Below are 22,687 nucleotides of genomic sequence, written 5' to 3'. Positions count from 1 at the left end.
TTCATTACAGGTATATATTAAAAACATGTACACACTGGTATGCAATCATAACATTCACAAATAACCAAAATCAATTTTCCAATTTTTAATTGGAGAAAATATTGTCTACATGCATACATGTAATTATGACATTGATAATATTCTAACAGCTAGTATGTGACAGTAGACTTGACTTAAAGATCAAGATGAGGGTGAGATTTTCAAATATTAGTACATATAATATATTCTGTCAATTAAGTTTTTATTAAAATCTCTTGACTACATAACATACCCAGTATGTTCAAAAATTTAATATTTAAAAAATATTAAAATGAAGCTTTTTCTTTTATCTAATGAATGACATTTTTCAATTAATTTAAATTTCATGGTCAGTTTCAAGGTTTTTCAAATAAATAATATCTTAAGTTTTAATTATAAATTATGGTGCTTATCACTTTGTCAAGAGACTCCCACATATATACAATACATTGTATTTACACTATTGTCAAATACTTACCTAGCGAGTGCAAACCTGCTCTTTGAAGAATGTCCCTGCATTTTTTTGTATCAATTCCAAAAGTTTCCTCCAAACTCTCATCAAGTTTCCATAAGTTGTTCTGTTGGACATAATTTTAATGACTATATAATTACATGTATGACTTTGACAATTTTAAAGACATAGATGCATGTGCCAGCTATCTTGCTATTGTATAAGAGACTTTATTGACAATGTGACATTGGAAAATATTTAAAAACCAAAAACTTTTAAGTAAATTTTTATAGATATACTGTATATAGCAGAATATATTTGCCCTGTTTAATTTTACCCCTTTCACCCTGATGTCATTGGGAATTTAAGAATGGACATATTCAAAACAATTTTCAAATAACTGTATTATTTAGAAAGTGTATCTACTTCTAAATTAGTCTGGGATAATTCATGACGGGCCAAGACATTTGCAAATAGAAGGGTGAAAAACGTTGACAAAAAACTCCTTCTGTGTCATAAATGTAGACTTCTTAATAAAAAGTTGAAATATTGTATAATAAAGGAAGCAAAGGAGTGGAAGAGAGAGATGGATACCTGTTGTATATTGAACACAGATCTGAGAGAGGAGAGGCTGAGGTTGGGGGACCTCTTCCTGATGTTACTAACTGACGTCCCTATACCATAGCTGTTGATGTCGTCCAGAGCTGCCAATGCAAAACAGAAATTAATGAACATCAGTCAATAGAAATATATGTATGTATGGCATCCTACGTGCTTGTACAGGTACAGTAGTACAGTGGAGAGAAGGAATTGTTTAGATTGTACAGTTACCTTTTTCTGTCAGTCCACTTGGTAATGCTGGTAGTCGGAATCTTCTTGGTGAAATCTACAAAAAACATTTTAAAGATCACAGTGAGGACATTAGTAATGATTTTTTTTTAATGTTTATTGAATATACATGTACATTTTATAAACACCCCTGTTACATTCAAAGACAATAAAGTCAAACATAGCAACGGCAAATCTACATGCAATGGCATAATCCAAAGATATTTTTTCTTTGATTAGAAAAAATTGTTTTTGGGGGGTTTGAAGCAATGCATATAAGTTTTAAAACAATTCAAGAAACAAAATGTCTAGTGTATTTACTATCATTAAACAGTACTACTGTTACAGTAACTTAACAATGTATTATAGGTCTCTCCAAGTCATTAGCTCATCACAAACACAATCCATACTAGAGTGAGAGCTGGTACCAAGATTTAACTGTATGGGCTAAGACAATGAAATTCAATAAAGAAAATTAGTCCAAGGATATGCACCTTCCACATGCTACCTGGTACATCAAAATCCTTCACCCAATGACCTTATAGTTACCTATTAATCAACACATTCCCTAATATCTTCATGGAGTTCATAGAATTTGACAAAAGTATTGGGGTTACAATTTATGCAAATAGCTATTTCTTCCAGGCTCTAGCCATAGCAATTGCTTACCTTGCCTGGAAACTGGACATTATCTGCATTCTCAATCATATTTTCTATTTGTTCCCGGCTCAGTTTTCTCTTTTCTGCATTTACAGTAACTGTTCAAATGGAAAGTAATGACTATACCGGTATAAGCAATTTGAAAGTAAATTCTCATTAATTCCAATCTCTTAGGCAGCACTGATCATAGGCTTTAAAAATGCATGAAAGAGGCATTTTATATGGCCTCTTGAGGATGATCAGAGTATGCAAGGAAAATAATTATAGTTTCATGTAGTTAGTCTAAATTTTTCTACAAGATACTCACATGAACCCAGGCTGACTGATTCTAAGTCATTTACAGTCACAGTCACTATACCGTTTGCATCAATGTCGATGGTAACAGTGACCCAAGTGCTGCCCACAGTCGTGCCTCCAATATTTTCCTTTTCATAAATATTGTACAGTTTTGATTTAATAAAATATCTGAGTCAGACTTGTGAATACATTTGTAGACTGAATATTAATTGATGTTAAATCTATTGAACAAATGTCTCAACAACTTCAGACAAGAGATGGATGATGGATTCAGTTGCTTTCTATTTCCATTAAGAACAAAACTTTGTAACAAGAATAGCAGAGTCATACAACTGATGCATTAATTACACAAAATCTGTTTTGATTAATATTAAAACTAGTTTATTTACAATCTGTAGATTTCCCAGGAAGTTGTTCTTTTTGGCCTCTTTATAACAGCCCTCATATACTCGAATATCAGCCATAGTCTGATCAGCATCAGTACATGTGAAAGCCTGAAGAATACAAAGAATAAAAGTATGAAAGTATTGGGGTCCTAAGCCAGTTAATGTTGTGTGTCTTAGCTAATACAGGATACATGTATATGTAGTACATGTATTGCACATATTGTACATGTATGATATGTGTTTTTGAGATTTTATCTAATGGCATATTACAGTCAAATAATCATATGATTAAAATATTAAAGAGACACGGTGATGCAAAAACAAGTGAATTGGATAAAACAACATTTTTAGGTCACTGTGGCTTTTCTAAATTTTGTTCAGTTCTTGAACATAAGAAGTTTCACAAAATTACAAGTTTTATAAAGTAAAAATTCATTTGTTACAGATAAAAATATAATTACTTGTTGGCCCAACAGTAAATATTGTTCGTGCCTCCTTCTACAATTGCGCATATACAACATATTAAACAATCATGGAGTCTAGCCACGAAAAACGAAAAGTCGGTAGACCGAGGTTTTTTCATAAAGAAAAAGATCGCCCGAGAAAGGAACAGGGCGGCTGTATTCAAACAAAGGTACATGTATATCTTGGCAACCAATATCACAGATGGATGTTGAAGAAAGTCACATGACGCTAGACGTAAACTATAAACCATTCTGGATCATGTAATTTTCGTTTTTCCGACATTCAAATTACATTTTTTGTCTGCATTTTGGTGCAGATGAATGCACATAACTTGGCTTTGATTATCTTTCTTCCCAATTTTTTGATTTTATAAAAAATCTTTACAAAAAAAGAATTATGTAAGTTTGAGTCACCATGTCTCTTTAACTGGCATTCAAAAAAAAGGCAAAGGTGAATTCCAGAACGGTAATTATTGAGTAAAATTTTTGAACATACCTATACCACTAAAATTGCAAAACATGATCACTTGATAAAAAAAGATTGTTTAGTTCATTTAAAGAATCATTATGGTATTCTCATTATTTACCACAACTTTAATCTGAGTGTGCTTTATATTTTTAAACCATTACATTACAGTTACTGTACAATCAGTTTAGCATACCTGAAGCCTATCAAAATAACTGGCCATTATTATATTGATATATATAAAATTTAATACATGACATATTTTTGATCTAAAGTGATACATGCATCCCGCAGCTGGATCAAATAATGACTAGGGCTCATCCCTAGTAACTGCAACCATAACACTGATTACTAAAGATTTATTTATTATAATATTTACATGTAATTCTGCGAATTGACCATTTTGCATCAAATTGCGAGAATATAAAATTGCTAACTCATATATTCTATTATTAAGTTTGATTATTAATAGTACAGATCTGTCAATATTAAGTAAAAAGTTTTGAAATCTGCAAAGTGTACATAAATTATGCATCTTGCAATTTTACACATATTATAATATAAAATTCAAGTAAGAATCCACAGTTTCAGGCAAAGCCCTGAACTAACAGTCTCACTGACCTGGCTTTTTCTGCAAGGTATGGTGGTGTTTCGGGGAACAATTTCAATAAAATTGCCATCTGCATCCTCCACACCAAGAGGTAAAGGGGTGACATCCAGTAAAAGCAGTGTTGTCATTTCATTCTTAAAATAGAAAATATTCATATGCCTAGTATTATTTTCAACAATTTCATTGTTGAGTTATAAAAACAAGAGGCCCACAAGCCTTATGGTCACCTGAGTACCAGACCGTGTTTGCATTTTCAGCTTAATTCTAAGCTTAATTTTGAAGTCTAAAGTCTGCAGGCCTTCAATAGTCAATCTTTTATAATAATCACAGTTCCATTTATGCATACAGCTTATTACAAGTATAAAATGCAAAGGAAAAGCCCACATAATTACCCTAATTACCCCACCCCCCCAAAATAAAAACCTCAACTTAATTCCTATGGCTTGGGCAGTCAATTTCACAATTTAACGTCAGGACATTGTGAACATAATAACGCATGCAATTAACAACTTAACTTTTTACAATATTTGACTTTATCTTTCTCAAGTTCGATAGTACATTTACTTAATACTTATTTAATCAATACATTTTCATTACCGCCGAACCACTGACCCAGGAACCATTAATTTCAAAATTTGGTTTTTCCAAAATACATGTGGGAGTGAAGAAGAAGATTTAATACATTATAAGTTTGTGGACATCATAACCATGTATTCAGTTTTTTGCCCACATGTGTGGGAGTAGAGAAGAAGATTTTCTAAGATTTAATACATTTTAACTAATAGTATATGGCCATATTGGTCCCACCATAGAGCTTCAACCCCTGTCCCAGGGATCAAGAATTTCAGTAGAGGGATTCATGCAGCTGAACAAAATACCGCAGAAAATAAACAACGACAGAACTTACTCGTTATACTGTATGCAGGCTTGGGGTAATGCTAAATGTAATGGTAATGCATTGCAATGCATTACATGATTTCAAAGTAATGCTAGTAATGTGTAATGCCACTAAATTAGCATTACAAGTAATGGTAATGTAATTCATTACTTTCCAAAATCTAGTGTAATGCTGGCATTACATGGCATTACTTTGCATTACTATGCTTATTTATGCATGTTCACTTTAAAAAATGTGATGAATAAATGAATAGTTGAAATTGAATTTGATTAAATTTGATTTTAAAGGAGAAAGAGATAATTATTGGGATAAATATGATTTAATTGTATTATTAAAAAAAGATTTTTAAAAATTCATTTTTGAATTGTTAATATTACTAAATATGACAGCACAATTTCATATCATTTTTAAGAGTGTTGTTATTAAGAGTTTTTAATCATTTAAACAATTTACTCCGATTAGTTTGCACTTCAATTAAAAATGTGTCAACAACACACTATGCCCCCAGGATAATCTAAGTATCAAAACAATCTATTGTTATAAGAAGTGCAAAACACCCCAATCCCCTTCCCTTCGCTATGTCCCAATAGAATAGGAGACAGACATACACCTTTAAAAGCAAAGTGAATGCACTGTCCATCCACGATGAAAATCAATATCACTTCCAATATTATAACCCATTTGAAAATAATTACTTATTCTCTCTCTCTCTCTCTCTCTCTCTCTCTCTCTCTCTCTCTCTCTCTCTCTCTTATATTAAGTATCCTGTACATTAGTTTGGACTGATAGAAAATACAAGATTCTTGTATTTTTTCTATTATTGCACAATTAATATATTCTAAGATAAAGATCGTCAAACAGTACTTTTCAGTCCAAGCTTCGATTGCTCCTGTAAAACATTTATTTAGTATAGCTGGGAAGATTTTCAAACTAATAAGATGCAGTTAAAAGATGAACCCTTTGAAACTTCGATCAAAAAGTGCAATAGCAATCTTTTGTCTTAAAGTGTCCTCAGTAAAAAGATATACGATTAAAATATAGAAAGAATATTACTGGGAAAAACCATCTGTTTATGAATTAATACAATTAAGTGTCCAAAATTATAAAGATTTGTGTAATCTGGGGAAATATCTCTATTTAGCTTTTAATAACCGCAACATTATTCAATAAATTGTTTTTTGTTATGCATGTAATTCTGTGTCTCTATTTTGTATCTGACATTGTATCATGCCAAATGTCTATATATAAATATCTATTCATTTTACTTACGTAATAAGTTGTTCATAATGCCACAAGATGATTATACATTGAGCAAATAAAGAATGATCGACTCTTGTATAGTCATTGAATTTGAACCTGATACTGAGCATGAAGCTGTAGATATGTTAAAAGAGTGTTTTATATTTGAAACATTTACAAAAACTCTTAGTTAGCTTTAATTTTTTAAAACAAAGTAATGGTAATGGTAATGCATTACTTTAGTCATGTAATGGTAATGTAATGCATTACTTCAAGAAAATCAAGTAATGGTAATGGTAATTTAATGCCCAAATTCATAAAGTAATGGTAATGCAATGCATTACTTTACAATGTAATTCGCCCCAAGCCTGACTGTATGTCATAATTTCTATAAAACTCATTATTTTAACTTTGAGTACCCTGACTGTGTAATGGTGCTATATCTGCAGTAGCTTTCCATGCTCTTTACCCTACTACACATGCATATGTTCCAATCAATAAGCAAACAGTCTCTCACCTCACTAGATGATTGTTTCGGCTTTCCTGTAAATGACCGCCTCACCATTGAACGACCTCTAGCTTTCCGATCAGGGGATGCTAAGTACTGTTTTAAGATGAACTCTACAACACAAATTTTATATAATAAGTCTGAATTTACCAAAGTGTTTTAAACATGCACTTCATCCTAGATTGGCATATAAAATTCAGAAATTTAACTGACTTTCACTAAATTGTTACCAAAGCAGCTAAGGTGACCTACACCTATACCAGAACTTATTTCTATAATGCTGCACAGGAATTTACAACATGATGATTTTGATGTGTTGTGAAATATTATTAAGGACGTTGTTTACTCAGGGTTTGAGTTCTCAAATTCAGATCGCAATTTGTATTTTTTTTTTTCACAATTAAGACAATTTCAGATATAGTGTAAAATTTTATGGGATTTTCCTTGATTTTTCAAAAAATATTCAATGGCCATTATCTCAAAAAGTAGGTCATTGACCTACTTTTTGGAAAGTGAAAAGAAGCACTACCATGATATGTCTTTAACACTGAATAGATGGTTTTTCATTATCATCAGTGAAATGTTTTTTCATTCTGAGTAAATGTATACCTTAAACTAAGTTTTTAAAACAGTTAAGCTTTATATGGTTATGTTATACACGGATACTGTGTTGTTTGGATGTTTGGATCTATTGCAACATTTTCTATTATTGCCTCATTTGCTCTCATTGTCAAATGAATATAAAAATAAAAGCAAAAGTTACCAAATAATAGTAAGTTGCAGAACACAAATTTTGTTTGATTTAAAAACAAATTAATGTTTGTCTGTACTTACCTCCAGATGGTTTTTTCTTTGCATCTTGCTCTTCCTCTGTATATGAAATTGCATCTGAAATTTCTGCATCACGTGCCATTGTGAATTCTTTTTTCAGCTTTTTTTTTTTTAATCGAGGTTTTACAGCCCTCACTGAATCACTCTCAGACTGTTGACTTAATGGTGTAGGTGATTCCGACTTTTTTCTTGAAATTGGCGGGGGAGATGGAGGTGCTGCCAAACGTCTCTGGTATAAATCAGGTAAAAGTTCATCAACTTCAAGATCTAATAATGGGGTAATTTCCTGTTGGCTTTCTAGTATTGGCTCAGATAGTGCTATATTTGCACAAAAAGAAGCAGGGCGTATGATCGGGCTTGCTTTTTTTAGTATTTTTCCACGTTGTATTTGTTGTTGCAATAATTGACGTGGTTTTGGTGGATGTGGTGGAGAAGACTGTGGCGGTGGAGGCATAAATTGTGTACGCAGAAGTGAAGAATGCAAAGGTGCAGGTGGAGAAGGCGCTGGTGGTGATGACTGTGGATGCAGTGGTGGAGGTGGAGGAGGAGCGGCTGGTGGCAGCCCTCCTTCTGTTGCTCCTTGCATTCTAGATATAATTTCAGGTCCACATGGAATCATTTCGTTTCTTGGTGATACCTCAAAGCCAATCCCTCTGGACTGTCCTACTGGTGGTGGAGGAGGTAGTGGAGGAGCGGCTGGTGGAGGAGGAGGAGAAGCTGGTTGTGATCTATTTCTAGGTACTCCAAACCCAAAACCACTTGAAGACATATCAGACTGTAGTGAATATATTTGTGGCATTGCTCTGCCTCCTGATCCAAATAATGATCCTCCAAAAGTCTGTTGCTGTACTCCAAATCCTGCTGGTGAGGACCCAAATGATGAAGCACCAGGTGGCGATGGCTGTTCCATTGATGAACCAAATCCGAATCCATTTAATTGTTCCAATGGAGGTGCTCCATATCCTGATCCAAATAACGATCCACCCATAGCAGCCTGTTGTGGTACTCCAAATCCTGCTGATGATCCAAACATTGGGACAGGAGGTGCTGATGACTGTACCATGGGTAATGAGGAGCCAAATCCAAATCCTTTTGATTGTTCCGATGGAGGTGCTCCAAATCCTGATCCAAATAACGATCCTCCCATAGCCTGTGATGCCATCATTGGTCGTGCTCCGAATCCTGCTGTTGATGATCCAAACACTGGGCCAGCCGGTGCTGATGGCTGACCTCTTTGTGATGGACCGAATCGAAAACCTCTTGATTGTTCCGATGGAGGTGCTCCAAATCCTGATCCAAATAATGATCCTCCCATAGCCTGTGATGCCATCATTGGTCGTGCTCCGAATCCTGCTGTTGATGATCCAAACACTGGGTCAGCAGGTGCTGATGGCTGACCTGTTTGTGATGATGGACCAAATTGAAAATCTCTTGATTGTTCCGGTGGAGGTACTTCAAATCCTGATCCAAATAATGATTGTTCAGATATTTCTTGTGTTGGCTGTGGTGACAGCCTTCCAAATCCTGTTTTTGTTAGATCAGATAAAGAGCTTTCAGATGCCCCATAACCAACTCCTTTGGATTTCTCTGCTGGAACTGCTCCTTTAGACACATTTCCATGTACCTTTCTGGAAGAAACGCCCCCTCTCATCACACCGGGTAATGCCAATCCAGACATTGAAGAAGGAGCTGATTGGAGTTGTACCTCTGGTGGCTTAAAAGTATCCACTCTTAAATTTTTTGCAGACAGTGGTTGTCCAATTATACTAGATATCCTTCCTGAAGTTGATTAATGTAAAAGATCATTTTATTTTAATGGACCACGCTCATGATTTTGGTCAAATTCAATTTTCTGTTTTTATTATTTACAATGCTTTAGAAATGTATATCTAATGATCAAATGAAATTTGAGAGTCAGTTGTAGAGTTACAAGCAAGATACAGGGCTCACAATTCTTTGTCATGTAAACAAGGAGTAGAAAATTAAATCATAATATTTGTAACGACGACAACCTAACTGCCTGAAATCTGTCATAAAGGACTATTAAACCTATAACTTTAACAAAAAAAAAATCATTATAATTATAGAGTGCATGACCTGATATTGAAAAGTTGAAAGACATTGAAAGGGAAACATAACACCGGGTGAAAATATCCCTGTATACAATACCTAGTAGCCCAAGGTCAGTCGTCTTTGTTTACAGTAACAAATCAATGCATTTATAACTAACATTTGAATTTATTGTGTAATTCATTACTAGCCTTTCTTACACTTGCTTAAAGTTTTGCCCCATCTGCACACAGTTGTGTTTAAAAACAGATAATTTGAGATATTGAAACTTGCCCAGTCATTAATTCGCCCAATGACAACGAGGGCGAAAGGGGCGAAAATAAAACAGGGGGGAATATTTCCCTGTATACAGTAATTTTTTTTTATGTTTCCTTTAGACATTTAAAATCTCCTACTGACCTGTTATCCGGTACATAATACAATATATGGTACATAATACGACTTGTTACCCGGTACATGATACGACATAGTACCCAGTACATGATACGACATGTCACCAGGTACATGATACGACATGTCACCAGGTACATGATACGACATGTCACCAGGTACATGATACCAGGTACATGATACGACATGTCACCAGGTACATGATACGACATGTCACCAGGTACATGATACGACATGTCACCAGGTACATGATACGACATGTCACCAGGTACATGATACGACATAGTACCCAGTACATGATACGACATGTCACCTGGTACATGATACGACATGTCACCAGGTACATGATACGATATGAATATTTTGATAAATCTGTTTAATTTAGTAAACATATTTATATAAACTAGAGGTACTGTGAGCAAGCTCACAATTGATACCCCCCGCTAAGAAAAAAATCATAACGCGTGTATTTTTGCTATTATAGAAAATATTGGATGAATCTATTTCACTGTCCATTTTCTATAAATAACAACTGCTTTATTTTTGAAAACTGTTAATTTTTAGCTTCTTATATTTCCATTCATACAAGACATGACACAGACAGAATTTAGCTTTTTTGAAACAATGACCTTGAACTTTCTCAATTGACCTTGGGTCAAGGTCATAACACACCCTTTAATCATAAGCAATCTTTGTGTGAAGTAAGAACTTCCAATGTTTCCCCATAAGAAAGATATGGACCGGACACGAATTTTGCACTTTTTCTGCCAGTGAGCTTGACCTTGCCCAAATGACCTTGGGTCAAGGTCATGACACAGCCTTAGGTCATAAGCAATCTTTGTGTGAAGTAAGAACTTCCAATGTTTCCCCATAAGAAAGATATGGACCGGACACGAATTTTGCACTTTTTCTGCCAGTGACCTTGACCTTGCCCAAATGACCTTGGGTCAAGGTCATGACACACCCTTAGGTCATAAGCAATCTTTGTGTGAAGTAAGAACTTCCAATGTTTCTCCATAAGAAAGATATGGACCGGACACGAATTTTGCACTTTTTCTGCCAGTGAGCTTGACCTTGCACGAATGACCTTGGGTCAAGGTCATGACACACCCTTAGGTCATAAGCAATCTTTGTGTGAAGTAAGAACTTCCAATGTTTCCCCATAAGAAAGATATGGACCGGACACGAATTTTACACTTTTTCTGCCAGTGACCTTGACCTTGCCCGAATGACCTTGGGTCAAGGTCATGACACACCCTTAGGTCATAAGCAATCTTTGTGTGAAGTAAGAACTTCCAATGTTTCTCCATAAGAAAGATATGGACCGGACACGATTGCACAGACAGACGGACAGACAGACAGACAGACAGACAGACAGACGGACAGACGGACGGACGGACAAGGTGATTCCTATATACCCCCCCAAACTTTGTTTGCGGGGGGTATAATAATTCATTGACATTCTGTATGAAGCAAATCAACACTGAAAGAGCAAATCCTTTTAACAAAATAGATATTTCTGCAGAACTGCATGGCATTGAATAGAAAATTATGCTAACGTAAATGTATTAATTATGTCATAAACCAAAAGAAACTTGCCTGTAGATTTAAAACTTTGCGGCCTCTCATAGTCGTCATCGTCATCGTCGTCACCAAACAAATTAAATCCGAGATCATCAACATCCGATTCATCACTACTGCAAACTTTACTGTAACTTTTTTCTTTACCAGCTAGCTTCTTTTTCGTCCTTTCTATTAATTAAAATAATACACAATTAATTTCTCTTGTTCCAGTTGTTTAAAAACATGTCTGACTGATAATTTACTGTAACCATGGTAACAGTTTTGATATTACTTTTTGTAGCATTTTTAAATATAAGTTATTTGAACAAATATGGCCATATATTGTTCAACATAATAATTGGCAAAAAATTGCCTGACAGTGTGTTTACTCAATTTTTTATATTATGATTTTAATTTCGTTACTTTTGACTTGATTTCTTCTACTAACCAAAGAAAAGAATAATAAATTTATTTAACCCCAATTTTTGTAAGACAGTAAGTCTAAAAGAGCTTTTTTTTTTTTAAATAAATTTTGAAATTAACAGTCAAATTTGAAATTTGAATAATTGATTCTGAATCAATTTTTTTACCTGATGACATTTTGCCAAGCAACACTACTTTATCTTGGGCCTTATCAGCTATAAAGAAAGTACAGTAATTAGATGTTGTTCATAAATTAAAGTCACTATTTTTTCTCTTCACATAAAATACTATTCTTTCTTTTCACATAAATTTTATTTATAATAAGTTTAATAAGTTTACTATAATTAATTTCTGTATCATAATAAAACTAATATAGACTAGATGTTGTTTTGATTGTAGATATGTATTAAATATGCATAAATTTATAAATATATAAGTCTGGAAAATATTGGGCTCATATATTATTGTATATTTATTTATCAAATTTAAAGTCACTTTAACGTACTCTATGTAGATTACAATAAAATTATAGTTGTCTTTCCCAGATGTACATGTAGTATCCCCATGGGTTTGATTAAGACATGGCCTATTCAAAATCTCTCCATAAATTTATGCTGAACCTGAATGTACATTCAAAATATATTACTAATACTGGTAGGTAAAATGCACAAACCATTGTGTGGACCTTTAATTGAATGTTGATTAGTAAAGATATTTACCTAAAATAATTAATTGACGCATGAAGCAAAGCAAGAGTCAAAGAACATGGGGGTTTTTTTTGAAAGAAAGAACAGTATGTGTCGAATTTTCTTCATTTAAATTTGTTAAAATGGCAAATTAGGAATAGTCCAATCCACGCTTTACAAAAGTTATGTCCCTTGGCCGCCATCTTTGAGGAAAAACCCATAGATTTCTCACAGTAGCCTTTGTAGTTTAGAGGTTAGTAACTTTGTTATTTGACAATAAAATTCCGTTTCTGTTCTTATTTTGATTGCCTCAAGATGAGGCAACACATATATCGAAGGAATAGATAAAATTCTAATAAAAAGATTTCATCACAAAACGCCAAAATACTTGGTTGCGTAATTAGAAGGAAAAAGTTGTTTTTGTCCCTTTTGACCTTTGGGTTGACCCAGCGAAGGGAAACAACTTTTGCCAAGTGTGGATTGGACTGGATATGCATAGCTATTACATTTAAGTTAAAATTTGTATTTAATTAAGTTATAATTTCACTGTTTGCCTGCAGTCCAAAAATATAAAAGTAACTTAAAAGAACAAACTGAGTAATCATGCCTTGCGATGAATCATCATGTGTTTAAAACTAACTGGTAGTACATTTGTGAATATACCTGGTGACTTTCCTTTTAAAACTTTCCCAGCTATAGGTTTGGAACCTGGTAAAAAGAACACACTAGAATTAGTTGTCATGATTGTAAGCTTTTCTAAGTTTCCATTTCCACAAACATTTTGTACCTTGAATTCACAATATCTTTGTATGATGGTAACTGAATTACTGTAGCATAGAGTTATTACCAAAGTCAAAGATAATGAAATAAATGAAATGTGTATAATAGAAACTTTGAAAAATTCTACTTGTAAAAAGAAAAACCTCAATAGTAACTCTTATTTTACTCATCTGGTGACTTATGACGACTGCCATATTGTTTTACCTAGCTGAGAGTGATCTGGTGACTTATGACAACTGACATATTGTTTTACCAAGCTGAGAGTGATCTGGTGACTTATGACGACTGCCATATTGTTTTACCTAGCTGAGAGTGATCTGGTGACTTATGACGACTGCCATATTGTTTTACCTATCTGAGATATCTGGTGACTTATGACGACTGACATATTGTTTTACCTAGCTGAGAGTGATCTGGTGACTTATGACGACTGACATATGGTTTTACCTAGCTGAGAGTGATCTGGTGACTTATGACGACTGACATATTGGTTTACCTAGCTGAGATATCTGGTGACTAATTATGACGACTGCCATATTGTTTTACCTAGCTGAGAGTGATCTGGTGACTTATGACAACTGCCATATTGTTTTACCTATCTGAGATATCTGGTGACTTATATGACATCTGACATATGGTTTTACCTATCTGAGATATCTGGTGACTTATGACGACTGCCATATTGTTTTACCTATCTGAGAGTGATCTGGTGACTTATGACGACTGACATATGGTTTTACCTAGCTGAGAGTGATCTGGTGACTTATGACTGCTGACATATGGTTTTACCTAGCTGAGAGTGATCTGGTGACTTATGACAGCTGACATATGGTTTTACCTAGCTGAGAGTGATCTGGTGACTAATTATGATGACTGACATATGGTTTTACCTAGCTGAGAGTGATCTGGTGACTTATGACGACTGACATATTGTTTTACCTAGCTGAGAGTGATCTGGTGACTTATGACGGCTGACATATTGTTTTACCTAGTGATCTGGTGACTTATATGACGACTGACATATTGTTTTACCTAGCTGAGAGTGATCTGGTGACCAATTATGATGACTGACATATTGTTTTACCTTGCTGAGAGTGATCTGGTGACTTATGACGACTGCCATATTGTTTTACCTTGCTGAGAGTGATCTGGTGACTTATATGACGACTGACATATGGTTTTACCTATCTGAGATATCAGGTGACTAATTATGATGACTGACATATGGTTTTACCTAGCTGAGAGTGATCTGGTGACTTATGACGACTGACATACTGTTTTACCTAGCTGAGAGTGATCTGGTGACTTATGACGACTGACATACTGTTTTACCTAGCTGAGAGTGATCTGGTGACTTATGACGACTGACATACTGTTTTACCTATAGCTGAGAGTGAGTCTAACCTGTTGGTCCTTTTTTAAGTGGGACCTGTGACTTCTGTTTACATTACCTTATCTGTAACCAATGGTTATTTTTTAACCTACAATAATAATTATCTCTCTGTCTCAGATGAAACTTACCACCACTCTGTCTTACCTGTATCCTATATTTAATTATTTACATAACTGTATTTACCTGTGACTATGATTGCAATGTATCACCTGTAACTTACGATCACACTGTATTTTGTAACCTACCATTACATTGTCTTGTTTGTAATCTATAAATTAAAACACTGTCTTACATGTAACCTACAATCACACTGTCTTATGTAACCTACCAGAGCAAACACTTTGTCTTACAAGTAATGTAACCTTAAATTACCATGTCTTACCTGTGTCCTATGATTTACTTATCTTACCTGTGACGTTTTAAAAATTGTCTTATCTGGACCTTTGTTTACAGTATCTTACCTGTGTTTTTTTTTTTTTATTAAATTGTCTTACCTGTGACCAATGATTTCATTGCCTTACCATTGACTTTGATTCCACAAGTCTACCTGAAACCTGTTTGATTACATTTATCTTACCTGTGGCCTCCTTTCCAACATAGGCATCCTTCTGTCCCATGCCCACCATGACCCCCTGGTGCCTGGGTCGCCCTACCGTGGTCTCAAACTCGGCCCGAGGGGTGTCGTCGCCAGCAAACCCCGCCTTCATGAAGAGAGAGCCCATGTCCATCACTATGGGTTGAAGGTCGTCTTCTTCATCATCATCAGACAACATTGAACAACCCTGTAATGATTACCAGGTATTTATGATTATTCAAAATTTTAATAAGAAAACTTTATTTATCTTGTAATAAAAGTTTAGTTCCTGCCTGCAACATTTAAATCTTTAAATTTTAGACTCAGTAACAATCAAAATTAAAGTAATCTGGAGGCCTTATATGGGCTCTGTAATAAATTACCTTTTAAAAAAGTTAATAATTGGTGGGTTATGTTATTACCTTAATAATAGATGGGTTATGTAATGATTTCATCATCATTTAATATTTATCATCATGTTATATATTAATCACGACCAAGCCCTGTTACATCCAGACTGGTTTAAGGCAAGAAATATTCGTGATGACAATTGAGACTCTTGTGTAGTCAGCCAAAGTCATCATCATAAATTATAATAATTATTTTATCATCATGAAATAATTCTATTGTGGTTGCCAGGCCTGATTGAAACATCTAATGACCTTTGATCTAATGATCTAGGCCTGGCAGCACAACCTGAATTGACTCCTTGGAACAAGTTTCTGTTATGATAATTTATATATACATGTATACCTCAGTACTTTCAATTTTCTCTGTTCCTCCTCCACCTCCTCCTCCGTCAAAAAATTCTTCATAGGAATCTCCCACTTCTTCCATCTTCAAATTCAAATAAAAAAAATGTTCAAATTTGTTAATAATTTTTTTTTTTACAGAGAAAATGTTTTGAATGTAACAAAACTTTCAAAGATTTTATAGCACATTCTTTGACAAGTTTAAGTCGTAATAAAATTACGATGTAAGCTTTTGAGGCAGCTACTAGCACAGAGGTAACTGAATTTGAATAACTAACATTTTGTAAAGACCTTGAAACAAAGTGGCTTTTGAAGTAAAATAAATTAACAAATTAACTTAGAAATGCATTTTGTGAATTAGTAGTCTGACAAAATTGAAAATATTGGGACGAGAATGATGACAGTAAGTTACAAAAGAAACCCTGGTCGATAGAAATGGACATCAAAATGCTGAACAACACATTTTGTTAAGTCGGACATTAGACAACAAGTACATGAAATACAGGGCAAGTTTGGAGTTGACAGATTGTTTGTACTTAAAAAAATATTTTATAAACCAAAACTAGAAATGTATATTGAATGCGCAAAAGAAAATATTTTTTTAAAGATATTTTCGAAAATAAAATTTACTAAATGTTATCGTAATTGATTTTGAGGATTCAGCACCAATACATAGAGTCTGACTGGGCATTTTCAACGTGTCACATTGCGCTGCCTGGCATAACTTGTTGTTACTTAATAATATTCATTTTTCAAGAAATAAATAAAGTACAGGTTTGAATTTTTGAATGGTGATTGAAGGAAAAATTGAAGTCTAATGAAATAGCAGGGAACAGATTTTAAATTACCTTATGTGTTCTGCCTTGTAGGTTATTTTGGGACACCCCTCATATTACATTCATAGTAGATACCAAACAGAGATATAAAACGTCTGACAGACAGTCTCACCAGATAAAAATTTCAACATCAAAAATACTAGATCGGGTAGAAATTTACGTACTCTTAAAGTCCCTGAAACTTTCTACTTTCCCATTTTTCTGTGCGTTCACCCTGCCCTCACAGTGTACTCACCATGCCTTAACTTGTGCTCTTTGGTCCGTTCGCACTCATCCTTCACAAAGTGCTCACTGTGCTTTCAAAAAGCCTTCACCTTGCACTCACCGTTTGTTCAGCATTCTCTTATCATTATAATAAGTACCGCTTCATTCATTTTCATTTGGTACTCCAAAGTGAAAGGATCAGTCTTTGAGAGTTACAACAAAATGAGGAAAGAACGCATGTGTAAAGGTAGAAAGAAACTTACATTTCACATCAGAGTCTTCATATTAATCAGAATTTCACATTTAGTAGAATTTAATGTAAACATTTATAACGATATTACAACAAGGATAATCTTATATTTCACTTTTCACTTGCATTTGCGCTCCGTTTGCACTATGCGTTTGCTCACTGTTAACCGTTCATAAGTGCTCACCATATTCTGTTCACCATTCACTCAGCGTGTGTTTACTGTTCAAGTGGGGAAGTAGAACGTTTCAGGGACTGTACCTCATAATTTACCATGCATTCTAATGAATACAATTCCTCTGCATATTCTTCTTTTTCTTCTTCTTCTTCATCTCCTGATGATGTGCCTTCTTCTGATGATGTGTCCTCTTCATAGGAAGTTGTATCTGCCTAATTACGGTAGTAAAAACATTTCTTATTTCAGTCAATGAATAAAAAATTTAGACATGTTTACAAAACAACAGTTTTCTGTATATTGTGAACCAACTTTCGTTGGCCATGACTCTAGTTGGTATGATATCACTAATTACCAGAGATAAACTGGTTAAGTTTGCATCAACCAATTTTTGTTTTTAGTGTTAGCTTCACATAATTATATAATGCTAGATAATGAATACATGTTTTATCTTATTGGTTATTTTTCAAATCTGTATTTTTCGTTTCCTATATGATAAATTCCAGAAATATGTGGCAAGTGCTACATATACTATTGGAAGTTGTAGAAAGTCAAAAGAGAAGAGGATGCGAACTCAAGTCGTATTATAAATAAAATATCAATTCAATAATTCAATTGTTTTTGCAAGTATTAATATGTTTTTCACATGGAAAAACAACACAAACAAAAATTAAATTTTGCAGAAAAACCTGTATAGGCAGCCTTGGACATTGAGCAGGAAAAGGCTTAAATTCTATAACTAGAAAGTGTTTTAATTAATCTAAAAATTTGTTTTAAACGATCTGTTCAATGAATTTTGGTTGACCTAATTTTATCAATAAGCTTTCAAGTGCTTTAAAGGGACCTAGACACGATTTTAAATGAAAATTTTATTTTTGATTTTTATGTATAACATAGTTTGGGTATATTGAATGATATACCAAAATTTGAATGTTATAAGTCATATTACAAGCGAAATACAATTCATTTCTTTACGTTTTTAACCTCGTTAATTTCTGTTAGTTTTCGTATAATCTGGTTTACTTTAAGACTGGTTATTTCATGCACGAGGGCTTTTGCGCTCCATATGAATAGATTTACCAGGGAGTATTCAATGCGACAATTGATGCGACGTTCGTTACAAAGCAGTACAGGTTGTGTTTTTGGTTTTCCCTACCTGCCCTGACCCAAATATGTTTTTTCAGATTAACTAATACTTTGTGTTGCCATTTATTTGTATGTTGCATGGATATTAAATTTGATTTGTAACAAATGCACCAATCCTAAAAAAATCTGTATTAAGGATGGAGTCTTTTCATTATCAAACATACTTCTTATAATAAGAAATGCATGAAATTTTGACACAGTCAAACGGATCATATTACTTAATGATTCTATCAGTTTAATTAAATTTGACCTTTTTGTTTTCGGATAAAGGTCAGGTCAAGGTCACTACCTTTTCCCTCAACGTAAAGAGTGATAAAAATATTGTAGCTCTTTATAGTTCTGTAGACATTTGTTTAAGATTTGAAGATTCAAATCTTCAATGAAATCATAGACCATGAGAGTGTCTATCAGCTTATACTACTAAATTGGAATACATATTTATACTAAAATTGATATTGCTTAGCCCGCATTTCCTCTAAATTTCTTAAATTTTGAAGAAATTTTGATTGTTTTTTTATGCTTCCAATAATAAAGCATTTCTAATTTTAATGTATTATGAAGACTTTATATAAAGATATAAATTGACAGAAAAGCTAATATATTGACCGTTTCATAAGAGAGAAAAACTGATATTAGTGATTTTTCCACAAAAATCAATGTATAGAATGGGCGCTTTAAAAAGCTTATAAAAATTTTATTTGATAGGCAAATCATATTTTAAAAACATATTCTGAAACCCAAGTATCATATTATTAGTTCACATTAGTAAAAAAAATTCCAACATTATTGTTATTGTTTTTAAAATGCTAAAACAGACTCATTATATATATATAATCTGCAGCAATTCTGAATTGCGCAACATGTGATATTTTCCTACGCCAAAAATATAGTCCTTGTTCCATTCTAAACATTGAATACAATTTTCTATGCCAAGTTGTATGATAGTAAAAAAGAAAGAAAAATATACTATTTTAATTTCCTTTCATCTTGATTTAATGAACAATTAATCAAATTTACGTTTGACAAGTCGAAAACCAGAAAAGACTCCTTCCTTAATAATTTTGTTTTTCAATAAATTAGTTAAGAAAATATTTATTTTCAGAGGTTATGTAAACAAAGCTTGAGTCTTATAATTAATTGTTTACAAATAATGAAAAGTAAAGAAATTACCATTTCTTTGACAAAATAACGTATGGAAACAAGATAAACTAATTCAATGTGTTTATAAATAATTTTACCAACAACAAAATGCAACATTAGATTGACACGTTTACCAATACAAGACATATGTAACCAATAACAAGACTCGAGCTTTGTTTACAAAACAAATAATTTTAACCTCTGTATCTTGCTTGTAACTCGATATTTGACTTTCAAATTTTGAAAAAGCATTAAAAACATCCTTATTGACCACTCAAGACATTAAAAATGAAAAAAAAAGAGCTCAAATCGTGTCTAAGTCCCTTTAAATCTGTTAAAATCAGTTAGTTGAAAGCTTTAGAAATTTCATTGTGTTGTGTCTTGTGTTGAGTCCTTCTGCCATATAATAACTAAACAAAAATCATAATTCTTTAATTTTGAAAGATTTAATTGGATCATTACCTCATTGTCCCAGGAAAGGTATTTCAGCATATCTACATCCTCTTTGATCAGTAAATCCCCAACATCTGGGAAAGAATCTGGGATAACCTCATCCTGAAATATAGAACACAACAGCATCATCCTGAAAAATATAGCACATCAACCTCATCCTGAAATATACAACAAAATAACCCCATCCTGAAATTAATACATGTATCATCACATGTCAAACTCATCCTGAAGTAGATTTCACCACAACATTAACACCATCTTGAGATATTGGTGATATCATCAGGGTTGTCTCTAAAAATTAAAGTAGAAGGAGGAAATGAAAAAGTAGAAGGGGGTAATTAAGGAATTATAGGTGGGGGAATTCCCTGGCTCCCGGGTCTTAGAGACAACCCTGTATCATTACCTCATCCTGAAATAGATATCATAGCAACCTCATCTTGTAAACAAGAGGCCAATCAGCCACACCGCTAACCTGAACAACTGTTCCTTGTATCATTTTATATTAGTTAGATTGGAGCAAAGGGAGATCAGATATGCTTCGATCACAATTTTTTTTTTATAGAGTTCTGCTATGACCTTCACATTTGACCTTGAAACTTGGTTCAAGGTCACTACAAATCCATTACTCAAAAGCTCTTTTTATCACAGTGAAGTATGAGCCACATAGAGCCAAAATAAAGAAAAAATATGCTCCGAAAAGGATGTTTGTGTTGTTCAACATGACCTTGACCCTTGACCTACAAACTTCATATAAGGTAACTGCACACTCTTTGACCATAGACACTCTGTGAGTTAAGTATGAGCCAGATTAGACCAAACAGAGAGAAGATATGCCACAAGGATTTTTTTATATAATTCTGCTATGACCTTAACCTTTCAAACATAGTTTAAGGTCACTGCACACCCTTTACCCAAAGGCACTCTGTGGGTGTAGGATGAGCAAGATTGGGCCAAGGAGAGAGAAGATAATATAATTATCAGAAATCAAAATCCTAGGAATATGCACACCTCTGATATATGTACAATTAATCTGCAAAAGAACAACTTCCTATCTTGAAAACTGTAGGAGTAGTTATCCATACAATGAAGGTACCCTATATGCAATATTTTGCCAGAAAATGACCAAGTTCAAAAGCTGGTATTTTTTTTTTTTCATAAATTATCAAAAATCAAAATCATAGAATATGCACACCTCTGATTCATGTACAATTGATCTGCAAAAGAACAACTTCTTATCTGGAAACTTGTAGGAGGAGTTATCCGTACAATGAGGGTACTCTATATGCAATATTTTCCCCAAAAAATAACTAAGTTCAAAAGCTGGTATTTTTTTCATAAATCATCGGAAATCAAAATCCTAGCATTATGCACACCTCTGATACATGTACAATTGATCCACAAAAGAACAACTTCCTATCTTGAAAACTGTAGGAGGAGTTACCCGTACAATGAGGGTATCCTTATTCAATATTTTGCCAAAAAATGACTAAGTTCAAAAGCTGGTATTTTTTTCATAAATCATCGGAAATCAAAATCCTAGCAATATGCACACCTCTGATACATGTATAATTGATCCACAAAAGAACAACTTCCTATCTTGAAAACTGTAGGAGGAGTTACCCGTACAATGAGGGTATCCTTATTCAATATTTTGCCAAAAAATGACTAAGTTCAAAAGCTGGTATTTTTTTCATAAATCATCGGAAATCAAAATCCTAGCAATATGCACACCTCTGATACATGTATAATTGATCCACAAAAGAACAACTTCCTATCTTGAAAACTGTAGGAGGAGTTATCCGTACAATGAGGGTACCCTTTTGGCAGCAGCCCGCCTGCCTGCCCGCCATTTTCACCATTTCAATGACCAGATTTTTCCGTTGTAAAACCCAGTTAAAAATAAATTATTTATTCTATAAGTCAATTATGCAGAGTAACTATTTCCAGTGAGTTATCTATCTTAGCAAAAAGTCACCTTAAATGAAATTGAAATGAAAACTGGGACATAGCATCCCCATTCACCTGCTTTAATTTCAAACATATTCTACTTGATTCATAAAAGTAAACAACATTTACCTTTTCTCGTTTTTCAATGGCTACAAAGCTGGTCAGTGAGGTCACAATGGAGTACCTCTTGCTCAGCTCGATGACATATTGTTTCAGGTTCATCTTCTTAACCTGTGGGTTGAAAAGAAAGCA

The 22,687-nt window shown here is 33.7% G+C and overlaps 1 protein-coding gene across 4 annotated transcripts in view; it reads right to left on the bottom strand.

The window, feature by feature from the left end:
• LOC128184965 (protein mono-ADP-ribosyltransferase PARP4-like) overlaps positions 1 to 22,687 on the bottom strand; it is a 42,692-nt gene that overhangs the window by 2,247 nt on the left and 17,758 nt on the right. For 2 of the 4 annotated variants that reach the window (XM_052854622.1, XM_052854621.1), the window contains 17 exons: positions 22,565 to 22,666; positions 20,498 to 20,590; positions 17,836 to 17,964; positions 16,289 to 16,372; positions 15,539 to 15,743; positions 13,452 to 13,496; positions 12,270 to 12,317; positions 11,712 to 11,868; positions 7,660 to 9,431; positions 6,835 to 6,938; positions 4,192 to 4,314; positions 2,644 to 2,748; positions 2,265 to 2,382; positions 1,967 to 2,055; positions 1,301 to 1,355; positions 1,064 to 1,173; positions 497 to 596 (listed from right to left, as the gene is read on the bottom strand). In XM_052854622.1, coding sequence (XP_052710582.1) covers positions 497 to 596; positions 1,064 to 1,173; positions 1,301 to 1,355; positions 1,967 to 2,055; positions 2,265 to 2,382; positions 2,644 to 2,748; positions 4,192 to 4,314; positions 6,835 to 6,938; positions 7,660 to 9,431; positions 11,712 to 11,868; positions 12,270 to 12,317; positions 13,452 to 13,496; positions 15,539 to 15,743; positions 16,289 to 16,372; positions 17,836 to 17,964; positions 20,498 to 20,590; positions 22,565 to 22,666 — 3,439 coding nt within the window. The remainder of the gene's footprint in view (positions 1 to 496; positions 597 to 1,063; positions 1,174 to 1,300; positions 1,356 to 1,966; positions 2,056 to 2,264; positions 2,383 to 2,643; positions 2,749 to 4,191; positions 4,315 to 6,834; positions 6,939 to 7,659; positions 9,432 to 11,711; positions 11,869 to 12,269; positions 12,318 to 13,451; positions 13,497 to 15,538; positions 15,744 to 16,288; positions 16,373 to 17,835; positions 17,965 to 20,497; positions 20,591 to 22,564; positions 22,667 to 22,687) is intronic. The other 2 variants (XM_052854623.1, XM_052854624.1) reach the window with 2 other exon arrangements.

Source organism: Crassostrea angulata, chromosome 5 (assembly GCF_025612915.1).
Source record: "Crassostrea angulata isolate pt1a10 chromosome 5, ASM2561291v2, whole genome shotgun sequence".
In the NCBI taxonomy this organism is placed as follows: domain Eukaryota; kingdom Metazoa; phylum Mollusca; class Bivalvia; order Ostreida; family Ostreidae; genus Magallana; species Magallana angulata.
Note: the sequence above shows the minus strand (reverse complement) of the source record. Positions and strands in the feature narration are given on the sequence as shown.